This window comes from Daphnia pulicaria, chromosome 1 (assembly GCF_021234035.1).
Source record: "Daphnia pulicaria isolate SC F1-1A chromosome 1, SC_F0-13Bv2, whole genome shotgun sequence".
NCBI classification, from domain to species: Eukaryota; Metazoa; Arthropoda; class Branchiopoda; order Diplostraca; family Daphniidae; genus Daphnia; species Daphnia pulicaria.
Window position 1 is genome coordinate 5,733,653 of NC_060913.1, and position 22,756 is coordinate 5,756,408.

The following is a 22,756-nucleotide window of genomic DNA, read 5'->3' on the forward strand; positions in this document are numbered from 1 at the left end:
TGTTTCACTTTTGTTTCAAATGTTTTTTAACATTTGACGAAATGTGGACAATCAAACATTTTTGAATGAATGTAGACAAACCCACGTGAGCAAAACACAGAAGATTAAAACTGGAAAGGGAATATCAAGATAGCGCTCCCATGCGGCAGCGTCACCAACTATAGGGAGAAGGTAGGTATGAGGGTAGTCGCCATTAATTTCAAAAGGGCACTTTTTCATAGACGTCTGCTATGACACTTGTCCAAAATTATTGTTGTTTACACACTCGTATGAAAATTTGTGTGAATCAAGTTGAGTTCAACAAGGAGGAATATAATTTGGTTCGAAATAAGTGATTCTAAAGGTGGGTCATCAATTCTCTAAGAAAACTTCAATTGAATCATCCATTATGTAAAAACAACTTTTTCCCCTCCATGCATTCTATTCTAGACAAGATTCCTTCGGTAATGTCCTTCGGGAATGTTTTTAAACGTTAAAGAGACAGAAAATCAAGGTTAAATAGTAGATAAATACATACTATTATGTTTGGAAAATTTTGTTTCCCTTTATTCTCTTAAATTAATTGATTCTTATTAACTAATTGACTAATTGCGAGCCCGAAGGGCGAAGCTAATAATCGCATACGCAGAAAAAAAAAAGCCATGTCACTTTGTATGTATGTATGTATGTCCCGCTCCATAGCTCGGGCGTTTTACGACAGATTTCGGACTTTTTGGTCTTAAAAATTACACAAAAAATATTCGGTGCGACCAGAACAAAAATAATTTTTTTTACTTAATTAGTTCTCCCATAAATAATGAAAAACTGCTAAAATAATTGTTTAACGACTGGTGACATCTTGCGGTGGCGACTACAACTTTTTCACCTTAGGTTTAAATTCCACTTTCCCTTCTTAACGTGGTTGTCATTTACTTAACGTGTTAAGTTTAAAATAACGTGTTAAGTTTAAAATTAATTCTTTCTTGTCGAATATTTTTTATTGAAATATATTCGCTATGGATGGTTAAACATGATTTAAAACCACCAGATGCCCATAGCATCGCCTTGATGACGCAATCTTTGATGACACAACCATGACGCAATAACCAGATTTGCATTTATGTTTGGAGTTATTTGACTAAACGATGGTTATTTTTTAAATTCAATTATTGAACTTGATGTGTAAAAATAGGAACATATGAGTTGAGGAAACCAAACGTTAATACCTTGCAAGAATATTGAACTGTGACAGAAAAATCCTGTTTTAAGACAAAAAAGTCTGTGAAGAAAAGTGTGAATAACAGATTCACAACAGATTTCAGACTTTTTTGTCTTAAAAATTACACAAAAAATATGCGGTGCTGCCAGAACAAGAATAATTTTATTTACTTTGATAATGGATCGAATTAAAAAAAGAAAAATAGATTTGTGGTTATGACACTGGCATGATAATGAAGAGGGCCATGGTTCAAGTCTAATTATAGATTTACTTTTTTTAGAATAAAAATATTGTTTTGACCCCATGCCAATTGTTAACCATGACTCAGACAAAACAAAATATCGCGATAGAATTTTTTTCCAGAAAATTTCAGAGAAAAAACATAATTTACAGAAAAATTCTGAAAAATTAGGATGGCATTTAGCAAAAAATCCGACTTAACAATAGGCCCTGAATTTGTTATTTAAGACAGTTTTCAACTGGCTTACGATTATCCCTTCGCGGCGAGCTGATAAGCTTGCTTTTCTATCTAATAATTAAAGTAAGTAATCGTTAAAGAGACAGAAAATCAAGGTTAAATAGTAGATAAATACATACTATTATGTTTGGAAAATTTTGTTTCCCTTTATTCTCTTAAATTAATTGATTCTTATTAACTAATTGACTAATAATCTGTCAATATTATCATAATATTCGTAATATTCGAAGTCGCACCTCTCATATTATTATGAGTGGTGCGACTTAGGTGTGGCGGAGGCTTCGCCCCGCCACCCCACGTCACACTTCATGTTTAGATTAAGTTAAAGTAACACTTATTACTATAGTAACAATACAATTATATCATGCGGTCACATGTTGCATTACATGAGTCTTGGCTAATAGATAGCGAACTACCATCATAGGGGAGACTGGAGTAAGACGGGACGGTTTTCGTTTCTCCCCCATATCTCCCTATATAATCATCCTATTTTATTTGTTTTTACATTTTTATATATTTAACATATAGAGGTACCCCCCATATTTTTTATTTAATTTTAGAGTAAACCGTTTACCCGTAGGAAACGGCTAAAGTTTTCAAAAATTTGTGGGAGGTGCCTATTTTGGGGGATAAATGAGGACACTAGGGTGGGTGGGGTGGGACATTTGAGTTATAAGCCTTAAAATTTGTTAAAAATTAAAAAAAAAATTGAATTCATGTTTCCCTATATCAATTCTATATGTCTGTAAAAAAAATTGAAGAATTATCGTGTAAATTGAGATTTAAATTTTATGAAAAAAATAGCTTAGCTACGCCCGATTTGAGGGCGGAGCTCCCTGCCTATCTCAACTGCAGTAAAATTTGCTGTCCCAAATTCCCGATAATCTCTCTTTTTTTAAAATGTCCATATTTCCTAAAATAATGGGCCTAAAATTCCAATTTTTTTCTTAAACGATAAAGAAATGAACAAAGTTTCTTCCCATATAAATATATTATGTATTTTTTTGTATTTTTTCCGGAATACCTTTTATGGCGGCGAAAAATTTTTACATCAAAAAGCTGTTTTTTTTATTTTGTCAATAACTCCCACAGTTATTGACAAAATCACACCAAACTTCAACCCCGATTAGATAACATGTTTTTACATGTTACACTAAAAAAAATTTCCAATTAATTGATATTTTCGATTTTTCCCCTCACTGTCCCTCTTGACCCGGTGTCCCAGAATACTCCAGTCTCCCGTACCCATTTTTTCCCTTCTATTAATGTAACAATGATGGTCTAATGGTCATCAACCCAGACTGCCATTCGCATGGTTCGCGGTTCGAATCTCGATCAAGTCGGAAAAGTTTACTAAGTTTGTAATTTTTGAAAAATTCATCTTAATAAGCTTTCGGAGGTAAATGGAAGTGGAAGATCGGTGGTAACTCTTCACGACCGCAAGAAGATCTTGATGACCGAGGAGAGGACAGAGGAAGAAGGGAGAGATGACCCAGAGCTTCAAAATGAATATAATCTAACATTTTTAAAATGTTCCTCAACTTCTTGGTTGATGACTAACTGTTAAAAAAGGAGGCATAGAAATTTTACTGACAACCAAATTTATTTAAAAAATCAAGATAAAAAATAGTAAACAAAAAGAGTTAATAATAAAACAAAAAGGGTTAAAAAAATAAAAGTGGGAAAATACAAAGTAAAAAGAAGAATAAAGACAAAATCGAAATCGAACATAAAAACCAAATCAAATAATTAATACTCTCCCCTCCCATAGCAGAAAACTTGTCTTGCTAGGGAAGATCCAAACTTTTTGTTTCTTTTTGTTTACACTGCTGAGCATGCACTGACAGTTGGAAGGTTACGCAAAAAAAGCGAATTCACTGCCTAGGATTCGGCAACCAGCTAGGTAACAAGTACGCAAATTAAGATTTTAAAACAGTAATGAAAACAAATGAAACCCCGTTAGGACATGTATCAAATTTTGACAGAATTATGTACAAAATTTGGTGACGATTGGTCATTCAGGGAAGAAACGTATAAAGGATAACTAAATGGACATTAAACCCTCTGAATTTCACTACTAGCTACTACTACCCTACCCCCTATACCCCACACCCTATATTGTTAAGGACCTTCGTATATAAATATACCTCAGGGATAACCTTTTCTGGATGTCTTGGCTTTTTTTTATTGAATTGTTAGAAAATTGTTGGTTAACTTCACTGGTTAATTTGTCGAAAGAAGGTGTTTGACTTATCCGTTTGTTTCACTGTTCAAACCAGATAAAGGAAAAAGGTTTAGCATGGCTTCTGAATGTCATACAACTTCATTCTTTTTATCGTGCTTTTCTACATAAATAGGTCACATTTCCAGACATGGATGCAGAAGAATTCTGTTTGCGGTGGAACAACCATCACCATGTTTTAGTTATTGTTTGGAAAAGGAATCTATGTGTGATGTGACTCTTGCCGCTGACCATCAATATGTTAGAGTTCACCGACTAGTGTTTGCGCTTGTAGCAACTACTTTGAGGTAAGCTAAATATTATTTTCGTAGATGCTGATGGCAATTTGTATTGGTCAGTTGTATCGACTCCCCGCAATTCTCAACAACCATAAAATGACAACATTTCACACACTCCTTCTCAGAACCAATCATCCTCTAGACCAAATCCGCCTCCTCCCAAGAAAGCTCATGTTGTACCATCGGAATCTCCTACACATCCAGCGAACACAGACTCAGATGACCTCTTTGTTGTAGTTGATACAAAAATGGAATCGGAATTAGACTCTGACCAAATGGAAGACCAACTAGATAATAACGGACCAGAATGGGCATCACGGGTATGTGATAAAGAGTGGCAGAACTTTTCTTAGTAATGTTAATTTCAATTTTGAAAAATCCCAGGAGTGTGACGACGACTGGAGCACATCTGACAACGGCATGATATCCATTGTACCCAACTCGACCCGTGAAATTACCTTTGGTAATATATAAACTACCAGTCATAGTTTCTAACACACACCTATGTTTAAAAATGTATTCTTTTTTTATTCCAAGGCCCCTCTACATCAGACACGCGAATGGGAGACAATGTTGCCGGACCATCAGGAACACAACCCAAGGCTAACAATTCATTTAGCGGTGCAGCATCTCGAGGTAGGCATTCCTCTTCAATATTAGTCCTCTACTTAGTAATAGATTCTCTCTCGTACCGTAGTATGCTCTCTTTTTGATCCGCCTTCCTTCTGCCCCTTTTGAAATACGCTCTGGTGTCGTTGTTCACGACATTCATGTGGATAAACCTGCATTAGTGACCAACGTCATGCACGTCAACGTGCCACGTCATGCACTTTCAGTGCTAGCAGCAACATTTCAACTCCCTTCTCGGTCGCGAACATAGAAGATGGGTCAATGGGCTTGTCTTACTACACCACACTAGCGCCATACTACATCAGCGCCGCTTATGCGACTCTCAGTTACTACACCAAGACTCCAGAATACTACCCTACTGCTGATCCGCCAAAATTATGTAGAATGATTGTTTTCTGGTGGAGGACGGCGTTTACTATAGATCGGTGGTAGCTATATAGACTGGCAGAGTAATATCACGGCTGAACATGACCTGACACATGGCGTACAATAATAGCTGGGTGGAGACAAATTTTACAGACAGGGAGGGAGAAGAAATACGATCAAACGGTAGGGAAAAAGAAGAAGAAGAATGACGACTTTTGCCAGGCTCAGCCGAATCATCGAATTAAAACAGCGCATTAGGGATAAATAAACAACATTTTCCGGCTTGTCTGGTCCTCTTTGAGCACATCCAGTAATTTTTGTTTTCAACAAACAAAGCAGGCGGGTTTCCGTGGCACTGGCAAAGTAAATTTCCTCTCCTATCTGTTAGATATTATTGGAAATCTACTTGTTCCTTCGATCGTTTTAGGTAGTCGTTGATGTTGACATTTGTTCCACGTACCACTTCCAATCGTTTGTTTTGAACTTGAATCTGATTTTTTCTGAAATTATCTTCGAGTTCCAAACGCAAGCGTTTTTCTTGTACCAATTGGCGTTCTAGGAAAGTAACCCTCTCGTTTAACTGCGAGTAACCAGAAGCTTGAAAACTGGGCGGCTGGTAGGCAAACGCGTTGCTATTCTCAAACATCTTGAAAGAAATTAATTTTGTCAGATTAACAAACAGTGTAATAGAAAAGATGGGAAACTTACGGGCGCTTTGGGCTCTTCCAATCTTCGTACTCGTGTCGCTTCATCCGCGCTGGATGCAGAAGGTGCCGCTGGACGTCTGTCTCCGTTGGGATCATCACGACAATCAGCTCCACCACTGGGTTGGGGTGGACGATATTCATTTCCTCCTCCGCTGCTCCCACAACCACCGGGCTCCGCAAGATTTGCCGAATTTGATTTATAAAAAAACGACGTAATTTTCTGTTGTGAGCGGGATGCCAAGTTCAGTTGATTGGACGCAGACGATGTGCGATTGGCGCCGTTGCGCTCAGTCAAGCTGCTGGATGTAAAGTTCAGTTGATTGGGCGCAGACGAAGTGCGCTGGGCGCCGTTGCGCTCAGTCGAGCTGCTGGATGTAAAGTTCAGTTGATTGGACGCAGACGATGTGCGATTGGCGCCGTTGCGCTCAGTCGAGCTGCCGGATGCCAAGTTCAGTTGATTGGACGCAGACGAGGTGCGATTGGCGCCGTTGCGCTCATTCAAGCTGCTAGATGTAAAGTTCAGTTGATTGGGCGCAGACGAAGTGCGCTGGGCGCCGTTGCGCTCATTCGAGCTGCTGGATGTAAAGTTCAGTTGATTGGGCGCAGACGAAGTGCGCTGGGCGCCGTTGCGCTCAGTCGAGCTGCTGGATGCCAAGTTCAGTTGATTGGACGCAGACGATGTGCGATTGGCGCCGTTGAACTCAGTCGAGTAGCGCGCTGTCAGGTTCTGTTGGCCATCGTTGGGCGCCGACGAGGTGCGCTGGGCGCCGTGGCACTCGGTGTCGTTGTGCTCCGCGATTATACGAACGTGTTGATCAAGGATGTTCTAGGAAAAAAGCGTTAATATTTTCTTTATAAAAATAAAAATTAATAGTTATACCAGCAATACTGGATCCAATAAGAGTTCTAATTGGTCTAATCCAAAAACGCTAGTTTTCATCAAGCGCAAAGCAGCTTGGACGTTTGGAGTAGCCAATTTGGTCGCAATGGAATAGTATTGTGTAACAGCTTTTACAAATTCCATCGGGTGTTGGCTTTTGATGTGTCTACTTCAAGGTGAAGAGCCATCGAAATAATTATCACAGAATTGACAGTACGATTTCTGGAAATGGTTAAAACTGTCATAGATTTTGTGATGAACGACTTGCCCACCAGAATGAAATTCATCTGGATTAATTTTCGTGATGTTTTCTATTATGAAAAATTTTTATTAATGGTTATAATTATGTTTGATTAAATTTAAAAATTACCAAGGATTCCTTCAGCAATTTTTACTTTTCCTTCCAATTGTAGAAATTTCACTTTTTTCCTATAAAAGGCATCTACCGCGCTTGCAAAAGCCAATTTTTCGAAACAAATTTGCGCTTTTGGTTCAATATTCTTAATTTTAAAAAAATAACAGTTACTGTATTTTAGAGAAATTCCTAATCATATACCTCATATTCTTTGCGAAAACCTCTTGACATGGTATTTGAATTGTAGAAAAAGAATCCAAATGTTTCACATAGCGTTTCTGCACACCCAATAGGGGTAAAAGCGACAATAGAATTTATTTGTTTCAATATAAGTTCTATTTCACTTCTCGTCTTTTTATATTGTTCTAGAAGGATTTCCATCTGTTAAGGCAAAATTTATTTTAATTTATTTTATTTTTTTAAATTTATTTGTATTTTAAAAGGGTAAAAACTATTTCGGAATCAAATAATATTAAAGATCCTTTTTGTTTGTTGCGTTGCAGATCACTATTTTCTCTTTGGTGGATGCCACCGGCCTATCCGCACCGCTACATCTGGTCTACCCGCACACATTTCCGTTTCCAGCAGCCTATCCATCTCCGGTAGGCCTACATGTCGTTCACGCTATTCCAACCGTTGAGACCAGAGTTCACTACGCTGACACTCCCGTCGTGGTCGGCCATTCTGCCACAATCCTGAAACTGAATTTGACTCCATTCGTCGTCGCTCCTCTGGCCGCTTTAATAGCAGTCGTCGTCGGTCCCTCGGACGACTATGTCGGCGTCGAGACCAAAAAAGCAGATGAGACTGTCGCCGATCCTGATGTTATTCCCGTGGCCAAGAAAGAAGAACCCACGGAAAAGGCCGTTCCATTAACGTAATAGCTCATAATAGCATTCGCGGTCGATTTGTCCAACCGGAATTGAATCCAGCTCCTCTCGTCACGCCTAAAATTCCCGCCAGGCTGGCCGTCCGGTTGCCTTCCTTCTCGTTGAACAAAGTCCAGCTGCCGGCCTCGCCACCGTCGCATCAAAACTCACGACCGCAGACGCCTCAAACGCCTCCTACTGCCAAGGTAACGGCCTTGACTCTCCAGCAGCCGGCACGGCCTCTACAGAAACAGAAACAACCCGAACGGCCTGTGCAGAAACAAGTTCAATCAGAGCGGCCAGTGCAGAAACAACAACAACAACCCGAACGGCCCGTTGTCCAGTTGAAACAACCAGAACGGCCAGTTGACAAACAACAAAAACCGGTTGAACGGCCAGTCGAACGGCCGGTGGAAAAACAGAAACAACCGGAAAAGGTAATGGAAAAGCAGCCGGAAGAAATCAAGAATTCGGATTCTTCCAGCAGTCTCAGCAACAGCAGCCGGAATAAGAACAACAACAATTCCAACGTTCCCTGGAAGGTGAAATTGGCTAAAAAGAAAGTGGAACGATCTCAAACGACGACCGGAATGGACGAACAAGTCAGCGTCGATTTGAGGAAATTCATCCGCCTGTCGGCGGGAATCCGAAAATCGATGGAAGACATCCGAGCGGAAGCGGATGGCACAAATCGCCGCCGGCTTCATTCAAATTGAAAATGTCGGAGCCGTCGTCCTATCCGCTGCTGAAACAAAAATCGCTGGGCGAATTATACGCGCCCAGGTTGCTGAAACCTTTTATGCGGAGTGAAAGCATCGGCGCCGCTGGATCATCTCCGTTCAACACGCCGGAAATCAAGTTGAGTTCGCTGAGGAAATTCAACTGGAACTGCAGCAGCCGCAGCTCGTCGGTCGACCGGATCGGATCCATCGATTTGTCATCCGCACCGCAGACTCCGCTCTCACCTGATCCGCCGTCACCTGTCGTCATGGCGGCCGGTCTCATGCCCAGCAAATCGGGACTCAGTTGGGTCCTCTCCATGAAGCCCTCCCAAACAGCCGCTGCTGACAGCCCCAAAGTGCAACAACCAATCCAGGCGGAAGAGAAGCAAGTGGAGAAACTGGTCCAGCAGGTCAAAGCTGAAGAGAAGTTAGTTCCTAAGGAGCCGGAGGAGAGCGAGGAGGTAGAATATGAGGAGGAAGTGGAGGAAGTGGTGACGCTTGGCGTTTTGAATTTAGGAGCCAAAGAGGCCGAACAGGTCAAGGCTCCTGAACCATCCGCATCGTCGGTGCCATAAGAGGATTGCCAGACGAGTTCTGATTTGAAAATGGATCCTTCGGCCGTTTTGTTCACCCCGGGGAAACGTTGCAGATCGCCATCCACAAGGCGGCCATTAAAGCCGAATCTCGAATCTCGATCTCGAATCGCCAGCAAATTGCCTCAGCCGGAAGAGCAGAAACCGGCCATCAACATGCGGATGATGCCGACTGCATTGCCGCAGGCCAGTCAGATCAACGGAGCCATCAGAAGTTCTTCCGTTGGGGGGACATCGGCACTGTCTCCGCTGGCCATTCGCAAGCGACCGGAAGAAATGAAAGAAACTCCAATCCAGCACGTCCGCATGACGGTCCAACCGTCCACCCAATCGCCAACCAAAGCGGCGGCCCCTGCAGGAAAAGGTCCTTGCACCAGTCCGTGCCATCTCCGAAGTGACTACCCAGGTGACCGTCCAGCATCTTACAAAAGTCAACATCGACAAAGTTGCTGTCCAAGTACAAGTGGCAACGCCATACGCTTTCCTTGTCCCAGTTCCAGTGGCTCCCCATTACGAGATCCATCATGTTCACACTCCGGCATTGACCGTAGTAGCTTAGTATGATTCCTTTCTCTTATGCATTCCACCCACCTCCCGCCTTCTACGTATTGGAAACATCATTTTGGAATACTTACAGAAAATAAAGTTTTGGTCTTTCGGTTTATTGAAGATTGAAATTGCAATCGAATACATCACGCTATTGTGCACTTCATATGGCAAAGCGGAAACAGAGGCAGAAAAGAGACGGCCACTCCTCCGAATGGGGAAAAGGCAAAAGCGCAAATAAAGCGGACATAAATCCTCCCACCTTCCTCCTTCACGGGATTCCTTCCGGAAGCGGCGGCGGCACTTACATGTCTTTACATGTCATTAACAGCAATGAGTTGGGGGCTAAAAAGAAAAGCATTTCCCTCCTCTCTTCCGCCTTCTGCTTATTACAAAATTTCACACAAGAGACGTCAAATCGAGAAGCGACTGTCGGGGTTCCCTCCTTTTCTCGCAGCCGCAAAGTACCGCAACTTTTTAAGAAGAGGCAAAAAGAGCCAGAGAGGCGGATGATCGGAGCGCGCGCGCGGAATCGCGATGGATGGATGAGTCGCAGATCCTCCAACACTATGAGCACATGCGCCTGCACCAACTCCTAGCCAACGTGATTCTGGCTCAAAACTCACCTCGCTCTATCTGTCTGCGTGTACTGCGTTAGTCGTCCACAAACGTTCTATTCAGGATCAACAGAAACGATCCGACAGTGTTCCCCCTCCATCCATCCAGCCACTAGACAAAACTTGACCATTTGCGCTCGTCCCCTTTTCTCTCCCTCGGTCTCTCTCTCTCTCCCATTCTGCTGGAGCTGGAAACTTTGCGTGTGTGTGTGCATGTGTGTTGGTTCTTTTACAGCCGGATCGCCACCACCAACCCAAGTCCTAACGCGTCTCTGTCCATTAGAGTGTGTAAAAACTCTACATACATTACAAGCAACTAACGAGCGGTGGTGGTAGAGATAACCCTCCCACCCCACCAAACAAAAAAACAAGGTCACCCAACAAATAGAGTGAACGTGATTGATTGATTGCAACTATGAGCTCGAAAAAAAACAAAACAACAAAAAAAACCAGGGGGTGAAACCAGAAATTTCCGAAGAAAAAGAAGAAAATGATTATCGGTTCTAATTTGCGATTTGGTGGCAGCTGCGATACGAAAAATTGAAGGAGGACTTTCAACTGTCCGACAAGCAGTTCAATCGAAGCCAGCCTACTCTATCTGATCGCCGTTCTAGGCATCGTGACTAACGTGGTCGTCATGTTGCTTATCTTGGACGTCTTCCAGAGTATACAAAAACACACCAATAAAGTGGATATGTGGTTTTCCTTACTTGTGCGTCGACATTTTGGAGAGATGGTTGTTGCGTTGAAGCTAGATTGCCTGGATTAATGTTCGTTTCACCAGAGTCGAGCAATAGATGACGGTCCTGGACGTAAACATCGGGCTGTCGAACAGCATTGTATTGGCAACTCTCGCCTTGGACTCCGATGCCTCCGCTCCATCCTCCCGATGGGTTGTCAACGTAAATCTGGCAACGTCCAAAATGCAGACGAAAAAAATCAGAGAAAGATCAAGACTCGAAGTGTGAAAACTAGTGAACAAACTGTGTTTGTTGTGATAAAATCATGTGTGTGACCAATTGTGACTGTGAATTGTGACCGATTTTGTGAGATTATTTATTTTAGCGAAAAAGTGTGTGCGAAAGTTGGCTAATATTCCAACATTGATATTCTTCGATCTGAATCAGCAGTGCCGTTGGGTTGGTGATTTGTGTCGCAATTTCAATTTTTCAAGTGTGTGTGGACAAGTGACAAGTGGACAAGTGTAGACAAGTGTGTGTGGACAAGGTTGTGTGTGTGACACACACAAAGTGTGTTTGAAAGTTTGTTAATATTCCAACTTGGATATTCATCATTGAGTGTGTGAGAGTGTGTATGTGTATGTGTGAAAGTTTGCCATAGTCCTACATGTACATTCATCATACAACATTGATATATAAATAGAGCAAAAGGTAAAGGGCACTTACATTATCTCCAACTACTGCGGTCAGTGTATCTGTAATTTCTATGAAATCATCTGCAAGTTCTAATTCAAAATTGCAATGAAATTTGGAAGCCATGGTAAAAACGACGTTCTTTTTCGCGACCAGAACAAAAACTAATGTGCTTCTTTGTCTTCCTTTGTCTTTTTCAGGAAATTCTGAAAATGTTCTTTGGCCATAGAACACTTTGAATTTGGAGCGATCTGATTCGACGACAAATCCATCTTTCCGCGTCAGAAAAGGCTTCGTCTGGCCAGTAGTTGTTTATGACAGCTATCGGCCATTGCCGATTTCGTACTAGACGAAAGCCTCAAAATACTAATTCGCTTTCATTATTTAAATGGTGTTTTCAGTTCTATTAAACGATTCTGTTTTCAGGAGTGATGTTGACCCATACAATCCTCAACATGAACAGTCTGCTGCGTCTGTTTTGGGTTCCCTGATCCAAGAACTTGAGTCCAAGGCCCAGATTTTAACCACAGAAGAATTTTTTCTAACAAAAATTAATCTTCAAGGTTGTTTCTGAGATTTTTCGAGTAAGTTGTTACATTTTTACATATTAATAATCAAGACTAAAACTTTTGTTCATTGTGCAGCAACGGTACAACCAAAATCCCCTTGCCCTGCTGAGAATCAGTCGACATTGTTTGTGTTCATTGGATCGAGTCATACGCTGGTATTGTTTCAGACTCTCATGGATGATTATTTGGACTGAAAAATTTAACTAAATTTTGCTTGTTTCAAGTCCGTTATTCCAGTGATGGAGAGACCTGGTTCACTGTACTCAACGACGACAGTACTCAGCGTGTGGTCCATGGCAACATGGACGTCAATACGCAAACCACGAACGAGATGATCGTTGTTCCATAACCAGCAGTGCTGCCACTTCTGAAATAGCAAAGTCGTGCAGGGTTGCCTAAAAAGTCCCGAAAATCCGTTTTTTTTTTTTGAAAAATCCTGCACTTTATCTTGCACGATTTTCTTCAAAATCCCGCAAAAATCTTGCAAAAAAAAAAACCCCGCATGAATCCGACACGATCCAACATAATTTCCTAGTTATCCTTATTTGAAGTCTTTTCTTGTCAGACAGGTAAAACATTATTTTGATACTGTTGACCGACAGTTAAAAGCTACACAGCAGCTCGGTAGGATGCTTATTTTAGTCCTATTTTAGCACTTTAAGATTACTTAACACGTTACGCTTTTTGGTAAGAATTATAAACAAACTGAAAAGCAAAATTTCATGCTTCTTCGAAGTGTAACATGCTTACAAAAAATAAGTATGTTTATAAAATGAAATTAAGTATGTTTACAGAACAAGTACTTTTAGCAACACACTTATCATAGATTTAACGTACTTGAGAATCAGCGTCATTAAGAACTTGGCCAACGGTAATGTATTCCTAATATCTGACGTTTTTTTTACCCGCCTTCTCTCCGACATTTTCTCCGATGGCTTTCTCCTAGCTTTTACCGACTACGTTCCCAGAGTCATCTCATCAGCCATCGTTTCCGTATCGTCTACACTTCATGCGAGGTGTGATGTCACAAATTGAAAGTATTAAAATCTGGATTTTTGATACAATAAAATTTCTATATGCAAGGTTCAGGTGATTTGAAGCAATCTGGCGATCACCTGAACAACAAAAGAACGTGACATATCATTTATGAGCGAGAATTTTGGAACCGTGTTGGACTCGAAGAACTTCAAAAAGAAATTATCTGGAGAATCCCCTTTAATGACGTGGAAAACAATGAATCCCCTTATCCTAGCCTGAAACTAATTCATTTCGTTCAATTCACAACGATAAAAAAAACTAGCCACATCTTTTGGCCTCTCGTACTCCAAGAAAATAGTTTTTCAGTGAATTTTTTTTTACTCTCTTAGGTTTCGAAATCAATAAGTTCCTTATTGATCCAAATTTTTTAACAAATAAATAAATTGCACTAGGTTGTACCACTGATGAGACTTTTTCCAGGGAAAAAAATTTCTCCTTTCATCCATGGTCAACATATTCTTTTTTTCTCCGAGATCGGGAATCTAATTTTGGCCAAATTTCCATGAAGGAGGCAAATTCCAACCTTCGACCGTGATCTTGGTATCTTTGAAGACGTATGTTGGCCAATTTGAATAACTGATCTCTGAATAACATAAAATTTATGAATATGCAAAATGTATTTGAGTGTGCAATCTCAAACTGTTTCAACATGTAAAGAGAATTCAAATATAAAATGTTATGTCCATGAAACATAATGGACAAGTTGGGAGATTTGTTAATTTTTTCTGATTGCTCGTCACACTGGCGAATATCTGGCCGATTGTCTTTAAATTTTTAGAGACCTATGAAATTTATGTAATGGAATGTCGTATTACAATGCTTCCGATATGTCTGGCCAGTACAACGGTCTGCAAGCTCGCATCAAAGCGTTAAATGAAAAAGCGAAATATGTGCCGTGTGGTGGACATTCTCTAAATGTGGTCGGTTTAAAAGCTAAAAAGTATTGCTTCGACTGGTGTATTTTTTGGTCAACGGTATCATTAACGATGTCTGTCACCGTTTCGTCCAGAGTAAGACCTTCGGCAACCATATGTTATTTTATCCGCCTTCTCTCCGACATTTATCCAATTGCTTTTCATAAGCTTTCACCAACTAAGTTCCCAAAGTCATCTCCCAAAAAATCTTACCTTTTCAAAAGAACACAATCATCTGATCTCAAAGAAAAATAATAACAAGTTAGTTACCAACATGTTTGCCTTTTCAGTACAAAACAAAAGCTTCCTTAAGGAGATTTTGATAAGAAATGTAAAATATGACAAGAAAACTTCCGGTGGGAAGTAGAAAAATATAAATCATTAAAAACATAGCATTTTTTTTAATTGACTGATAAGAAAAGTTCCGGCAAAGTTGTGATTCATGATCTGTTACGTTGAATCATATTATCAGTCATACATGTAATACATGCATGTGCATGTGCATGTATTATATTTTGGTTAAAGTCTATTATGATGTCATACATGACTGTTATGGAAATAAAAAGATTATGCATGCTTATTTTTATTTTGATATTTATATTCAATTTATTACCTCTTCAATGTTGCTTTCATCATCGCTGTCTTTATCTTTGGATTGGTTATTGATTGTTTCACTTGACTATATTTTTAAAAGAATTTTAAAATCTGTATTATGTAATTTTTATTACTCATTTATTACCCATGTTGTTTCACCGTCATCTCCCATTACTCCCTCATCTGAAAAAGAACTATCACTTGCCACCAATACTTTTAAATTAACATTTTCAACGGTACTTGAGCTCATTGAACTTTCCTATAAATATTTAGAAAGATGTTATCAAAATATAGGTTTAGTATAATAATATTTATTGGTATTACTGGTCTCGTTGAGTCTTGATTTGTAAATTGATCATGATCGCCTAGCCTGAGTTTGGGGTTTAGCATTTCCTCAATTAAGGTTTTGTTTTTTTCCTTCACAAAAACCAAAATATAGTAGGGGAGACTGGAGTAAAACGGGACGGTTTTTGTTTCCCCCCTATATCTCCCAAACTAATTATTGAATTTCTTTAAAATTTTGTTTTTATGTATTCCATATTGTAATGAACCCCCCATATTTTTTATATAATTTTATAATGAACCATTTCCCCATAAAATACCTTTAAAGTTTCCTCAGATTTGTGGGAGGGGCCTGTTTTGGGGGGTAATTGAGGACACTGGGGTGGGTGATGAGGGACGTCCTCCGTTTTCGCCTTCAAATTCATCAATAAAATTAAAAAAAATTGAAAAAGTGTTCCACTGCATATACTCTTTGAGTTTATAAATGTTTCAAATTGATTATTGTGTTAATGAACCTTTTTTCTTATAAATACAAAAACCCTTATGGAGCAGTAGGACATCCTGCGTTGCTAGGTAACGAAATCGAGCCTCTTAAAAATGCTGTACGCTGATTGGTCCGTAACTGTCCCAAATTAGCCAAAAACAGCTGTCCCGATTTCCCGGTTTAGACACTTTTTTTTTAAAGTTCATACTGTCTAAACTAATCGATCTAAAATTATAATTTCTGTTTTAAACGATCAAGAAATGAATCAGCTTCATTTCCATATTAAATTTACATGCCATTAGCGTTTATTTGTTTCTTCAAACATAAAATGGCGGAGACAAAAATTTCTAAAAAAAAACCGTTTTTTTTGTTTTGTCAATAACTCATGCAGTTATTGACAAAAACCAACCAAATTTCATGCCAAATTAGATTATACAGATTTACATAACATACTAAAAAATTTTACAGTTTTATTAACATCTACTATTTTTCCCCCCACTGTCCCTTTTGACCCGGTGTCCCGTTTTACTCCAGTCTCCCCTATCCTCAAAATATATAAGTGCAATCAAACGGCTTTTACCCTTTCTGCTAATAATTCTGCTTTAAATTAAGCACAATCTGATTTGAATTTCTGTAAAGACACGTCAATACGATTAATGTAATTAAAAAAGTAATGGTATAAGATTAAAATTAAAACTTACATTAACTTCAACGTTAATAGTCCTTTTATACGCCAAATATCGTTTCACTAGTTGTTTTTTTGTTAAATTCATTAACTTTGTTTCTGTAACACCTTCCATTTTAATTCAACTAGCTACTATGTTCTGATACTATAGTATACTGTGTTTTCTAATTTTGAAATAATTCTTAGTTAAAACAAATGTTTTAATTTTAAAATTTTAACTGATATTTACTGCCAGTCATATTTATATTTTCATAATTTTTTTTATATACGTTATTTACCAAAGTTTTAAAGTTAGTGTGTGTTTGTGGTTCTCAGGTTTCAATTAGTGAAGCATGCAACATGTAAAAAATTCTGTAGCATACGAAGGCTCATTGTCATTGAATTAGTTTGATATTTGTCCGAGATAGTGTAGGATCTCACACAAGTAAAATATGACTTAATTTTCTGCTCAAGAAATAGTGCCAAACAAGCAAAACATTATACTAAGTGTTGGCAAAAGATAATTTTATACAACCTTGCACTGACAAGGCTGTATACAACGTATCCGGTACGTAACGTATAAGGTACTTATTGTAAGGAATGCATCAGCTCACTTTTTCTTGGAAAAATATCCTCTTCCTCTTTTCTTGAAACAAGTCATTTTCCTTTCCATCCTTTAATTACGCTCACCTTGCGTTGGTGATCGCGTTGACTTTGTTTGTCATATAAAACCCCATCGATTGTAGTTCTTTCTTCAGTCAACGCTGGGCTGTTCACCCAGTCTAGTGTTGATTCACCCTTTCGCGAGTCAAGTGTCAAGCCGTTAATTCGACCTGCTACTGACCTGCTCGTTCCCCGTTTTTAACTTGTTGCATTTGTGTTTTCTTATGCTTGACGCTGGCTACACGGCTACGGCTGTGTGTATGCCTCCAACCCTTTGAGGCATGTATCGTCTTGTTATTTAAAATTATGTTGACGTTGTACGGGAATATACCATCAAACGAAGAGTGCAGCTTCCCTGTGAGAAAAGGTTCTCACATTATACTACAATCTGCACATTAAAGACTGGAATTTTCCAAATTGTTCAGGAGCAACTGATTGTTGCTATTAAGAGTCAGGCCCAATCAGTTTTTGACTAATATAACTACAAGTAATTTTTTAGTAGGCCTATCATATTCAGTATGTGATTCAAAGTATAATTTCACCCTCATTGATTTTGTGGTAAGGAAAGCGACAAGACGGTTTATCTGTCTGAAATACCAAATTCCGTAGTTTTCTTTAGTTTTTGTGTGTTAGTCTTGCACACACTTGTTACATATAGTTTATAGAAATTCGTTCGTTCACCCAAAATTTACACTGGAATCCATCTATCAACACCATAGTAGTGAGGATGTCTTATATATATTCATTATTTTACTCGTATTAATTCATTTTTGGAAAAGCCATTAACTGTAGATTCTAATTACGATCACGAGGAGTCAGACGATAATAACCAACCAGATATTGTTAGTGTAAGTGAATTATTGCAGTATATTAAAAAGTTTTCGTGTAGAAGTGTATCAATTTTCGTTATTTAACGTGTTCAATACTTCAACCACGATCTGGGGAATCAGTGAACAAAGATGGTGGTTCAGGGAGATCGGTATACGCGTACATTAAATACAAATATTCAAAGTTAATTAAAATTTAAAAATTTAAATTATAGGAAGAAGATATGGATAAAATGTCAGAACAAGAGTTGAACCGTATAAAAAACTACAAACGTATCATATTAAGTCCTTTTTAGTGTGGAACATTTTTATTGCGTTCAATTTTCGGAGTCTTGATTACTGTTGCTATAGCAATAATTAAGCTATATATGGATCTACCAGACGAAAACGAAGCTGAAGTTGCAAGCAATAGTTCATCAACAGACAACCAATCTAGAAATTATATTCCAGAAATAATCAATTAAATAGCTTCGGAACTGGTTTCGGAAGAGTATGATCTCAACTACTTTTTGCAATTAGCGATCCAAATGCAAAACGAAGCGAAAATGGCTCTCAGAAATTAGCAAAAATAAAGTAGAAGCTTCCGTTCTCGTATTAAAAATGCTTAAAAGTGAAAAACGTTTCAATCAAACATTGGACTTCCTGTTGAAGGATTTCCCACTGCACCTCATTTAAAAGAATCCAAAGGAAAAAAAACTAAGTATACATCCCTTAACGCTAGCGTTCATTCTATCATTTGAATAATTTAAATTTTGTAATATTTCATGAAATGAAAAATATATAATAAATATTTATGATATCATCATATTTATGATATTTCTTTTTTCATTTGAAACATTTTATCACGTTACTTCGTCGTTATTACAATAACATATTTTTTAGCGAATTTTGCCTTTCAAGTGTTTATTCAATGTGTTAAATTTTCTCAGTTCATCTGCGGTGAGCTGAGAGAAAAGTGCAAACTTCATATTGATGACCAGAAGAAATTGAACTCACGGTTCGACCACCACTGTGGGAGTTATTAAGGGAAATGAAAAGTTTATCCATAACTTTATCCCCAAGTCTTCCACGACGTAATTCACGTCACTCAAAACATCGGCCACGGTTTCATCCACGGTATCAGTTGCAACTATAGACATATCCTCGGACACATCCTTAGCCACAGACTCCCCACAGCCGCGCCCACAGTCTTTCCCACAAATTTGCCTAAGCCGTCACCGATAATATCTCTTTTGCCACCGCCTTAGACTTTTCTTATAATGTCACGGACATTTTTGTCCATCAATCAAAGTGCACGAACATCCATAGATCATTTTGAATTCATTTTCTCTGTTTGAGGTTTGATATCTAAGGCGGACGTCACGAACGTTCCCAGGCAAGTCTGAGCTATACTCTTGTGGTGTAACTTTTTTTACCCATACCATTCCGTTCAAACGAAAATCCGTCAAAATATTTGATTTTGGGTTCTAGTTTTAGCTTTTAGTTTTTTTTTATTTAGTTCTCGTTTTAGAAGTAGCCTAAAAACTTATTCCAATCTTTTTGAAAGCGACAGTAAAAATTTCGTAACGACTATGAAACATGGGATGGGAGATGACATGGGGAAAACCAATGGAAGGTTTATTTACGATGGAGAAAAAGTTTTAAATTAAAGTTGTGAGTCTCCGATGCCACATATTATTGGTAAATGTTTTAATTAATAGTGACCTGGTTTTGAAATAGATTATTCTTTTTAGTTGTGACCATTCAAGAATATCAAGGGATACGACTCTGTGTGCAAAAATCAGATAAAATAATCATTGTTGAGCAATAATCATATTGAAAGGTGATTCATATTTAAAATGTTTCTGAGGAGTTTTAACCTAATCAAAAACGATAATATATGGCCTTTCTGAAATTGTATCGAAAAACAACAAAACCAAAAGGAAATAAAGAAAAAAAAAAAAGGTTTTCGCTTCATATTTTACCTAGTCAATTGTGAATTGAAAACAGTTTTTATTTTATTGCCCGTTTTTGTCCCTTTCTTCCCCGTCCATTCCCACCCACGCCGGGTTGTCACCCCCTGATAAGCGCGCGATTTCTCTGTTTAACAGAGAAGCGCGGGGTGGAAATGAGGGGAAAGAAAGGGACAAACACGGGCAATAAAATAAAAACTATTTTCAATTCACAATTGACTAGAATAAATATGAAGCGAAAAATCTGAAAATGAAGACTTCTGTTGAGCTTGCCATGTTCTTCATTTCAGAGTTTTTCGCGAATGAAGAATAGAGGCAGTGTTTTGGTCAGTCCTTTGGTCAATCTTAGCTGAGAGTCACCTCGTGAACCCGTGACCCTGAGATTTCGTCACATCTGACATGCATGGAAAGTGATTTATAGCAACATTATCCTGAGTCCTTTGAATTTTCATTCATGCTTGATTTATTGAGGCAGCTTACAGACACCACTCGGCACACTGTGGAGGGATGCTTTTAATGTGAGTTCGTTCACCCAGAGCTGCAAGGACCTTGGTTGACATTTTCGGTGAGAAAGAAGATGCAGCAATACGTAAAGCGTCGGCCAGGGGTTTACATGACTGAATTCTTAAAAGGCGAATAAGGAAGCACCATGGAGGTGTTCACAAAAAAAACGCCCTTGCTTAGCTGAAAAAAACTAGGAATCTAGACCTCGGCAGTACAGTCAACTTATGGAATTCTTTGCAGACACTTTTCGAGGACACATTGGTGACGAAACATTGGCAAATTTTTAAAATTCACATAACGGGCTAATTATTCCCAGCCAACAGTCAAAACAACTGGTGGGTATTTTTTATTCCATTTCATTTGTATAATTTTAAAATGTCACTTTTCTCATATTTACAGGCATCTCACGGTGTTGCTGAACACCTTCACGCCATTCCTCATTAATTCACTTGCAATTTTGCCAGGAATAAATATAACTGTGCTGATGCTTGGGCAAGTCTTGAGCTATACAGTCTTGCATGTTGTGGATCTCAGTTTCCAATTATTACCTATATCGTCATCATCCATATGCAGCTTCAAAACTTTTGGATTGTGTAAGTCTTCAGAGGGTTTTTAAAATCACTTTCTTTTTTTATCCTTAGTGTACCAGCATCATTTGCCTCAAGGTTCGTCAATCTATTCAAGATTGTTTCTAGAATTTCGCCCCGAACCATGATACCATCCCCCATCTAATAGCTATGGTGGCTTGAGTGCCTTCGACCTTTCTGCGATTTGAAATTCATTGTGAAGTTAACTTCTGGTGGCGTGATGTATGTTTTTAGTAAAGGTATATTCATTTCAAAATTATAACCATAAAGGAAAAAAAATTTAATCTGTATGAATACTTTAACAATCTTGACATTAATTACCTATATATTATTGCGGGAATCGATCCTGCATCTCTTTGAATAGAAGAAAAAGCCGAAATTCCTAGAATTCAACTCACTTCTGAAGAGCCTGCCCCTCAAAGGCCTAAAACTGCCTAGACTGCCACCCAAAACAACCTAAAACCCCTGTAAATACCAAAATTTTGTAAAAAAAACAAAAAACAACAACAAATCTTCTAAAGAGCCACAAAATTTTGCCAATGCGACATTCGCAATGTTTGACCGAAGATTGCCGTCCTGAAAAAAAAACAATCGGATCTTTAAACCGGAAGACTACTCGGTGTACACCGAAGTCCTGATAAAAAACAGGCGGATCTTCAGCCAGTGGAGTACTCAGTTTACACCGAAATTCGTGCGGAAACCAAGTTTCCCGGATTCGTGTTTGCGCGCTGGAAACAGCAAAAACATATTACGATGAGCTTCTTCGACCAAAAAGTGATCGTTCCAGATAAGGTGGGGTTGGATACGTCGCTGATGGAGTGCTGGACCATGTATGAAAGTCTTTGCTGCAATGAACAGCCGATGGAAATCACCAAAAACAAACTTGTGTTCAATCAAGAACCGACAGAAAATGGTTGGTGGCTTAGCACTGTGGTGCTATAAACTGTTAACTCTGTAGTGGACAAAATTCAGCTGTTTCATGAAACAGAAGGGGACACCTTTCCTACCCTATTGGCACAGATTCTGCAGCTGCTGGAAGTTTATTATACAACACATCACTTTGGTTTGGGATAAATCATTTACGCAGAAGTCAAATCCAATGTCACGCCTGCTAGAATCTGGTGTCGGAACTATATTTTCGCTCGGTTCATGAGGAAAATCTTCAGGACGAGGAAAAAGAGTTAGAATTCCACCTAATGAAAACACAACGATGCCTCCTTCCTAAAATCGAGTGCTATAAAAAAAGTGGACTCGTATGACGTGATGTCTTAGTTGTTTGTGATAGTGAAAGCGACTACTAGTGCAAATCAATCTTCTTGCACTGTCTTCAAATCTCCCCAACTGTTTAAACCAGTTGGGAACGTCGACGTTATCGCAAACATACCGTTTATTAAAGATCAGCTGATCGACTATTCCAACTTTGCAATGCGATTCTCAAAAAGCAATGCACGAAAGGTTCATTTCAACCACGCAGTACAACGGGTGGCTGGCCGCGTCATTGGTTCGCCTACCCAAATCTACAAAACTAACTGCATATGGAAAAACTGTTTTAGCCATTTCGTGCAAAGCGACGGAAGTAGATTTCAGTGTTGAACTGCCGGCTTGCGGGCCACAACCAAAATATAAAAACTTTACTATCAAATGGGATGGACGGGAGCTAGTGCCGTTCGCTCCTTGCTATTTGACGACAGGGTTTGTCAACTTCCACGACAAGCCCTATGGTACCGTAACAATACATGGTAGGGGAGACTGGAGTAAAACGGGACACCGGGTCAAAAGGGACAGTGGGGGGGGGGGGAAATAGTAGATGTTAATAAAATTTTA

General features: G+C 39.0%; 1 protein-coding gene and 3 long non-coding RNA genes across 4 annotated transcripts; 2 read left to right on the forward strand and 2 right to left on the reverse strand.

Annotated features, from left to right (window-relative positions):
- Nucleotides 1-4,295: 4,295 nt before the first annotated feature.
- Nucleotides 4,296-5,076, forward strand: LOC124328336. Its single transcript, XM_046787117.1, has 4 exons — nucleotides 4,296-4,516; nucleotides 4,581-4,659; nucleotides 4,734-4,832; nucleotides 4,988-5,076. Exons 1-4 carry the CDS (start codon nucleotides 4,445-4,447, stop codon nucleotides 5,074-5,076), a joined length of 339 nt encoding a protein of 112 aa, XP_046643073.1. The 5' UTR covers nucleotides 4,296-4,444.
- A 7,004-nt stretch (nucleotides 5,077-12,080) lies between these two features.
- LOC124329219 lies at nucleotides 12,081-13,157 on the forward strand. Its single transcript, XR_006916602.1, has 3 exons — nucleotides 12,081-12,438; nucleotides 12,499-12,578; nucleotides 12,648-13,157. It is a non-coding gene; the product is annotated as an uncharacterized LOC124329219 (long non-coding RNA).
- Nucleotides 13,158-14,792: 1,635 nt separating this feature from the next.
- Nucleotides 14,793-15,222, reverse strand: LOC124311340. Its single transcript, XR_006909795.1, has 3 exons — nucleotides 15,115-15,222; nucleotides 14,989-15,054; nucleotides 14,793-14,922 (listed from the first exon to the last, which is right to left on the reverse strand). It is a non-coding gene; the product is annotated as an uncharacterized LOC124311340 (long non-coding RNA).
- Nucleotides 15,223-16,314: 1,092 nt separating this feature from the next.
- Nucleotides 16,315-16,522, reverse strand: LOC124320860. Its single transcript, XR_006914051.1, has 2 exons — nucleotides 16,437-16,522; nucleotides 16,315-16,366 (listed from the first exon to the last, which is right to left on the reverse strand). It is a non-coding gene; the product is annotated as an uncharacterized LOC124320860 (long non-coding RNA).
- Between the last annotated feature and the right edge of the window lie 6,234 nt (nucleotides 16,523-22,756).

Bases quoted from the DNA above. Each gene is read 5' to 3' on its own strand.
- LOC124328336 (XM_046787117.1), top strand. From the start codon at position 4,445: ATGGAATCGGAATTAGACTCTGACCAAATGGAAGACCAACTAGATAAT. The intron at 4,517-4,580 runs GTATGTGATAAA...GAAAAATCCCAG, and splicing joins GACCAGAATGGGCATCACGG to GAGTGTGACGACGACTGGAG. The intron at 4,660-4,733 runs GTAATATATAAA...TTTTATTCCAAG, and splicing joins GACCCGTGAAATTACCTTTG to GCCCCTCTACATCAGACACG.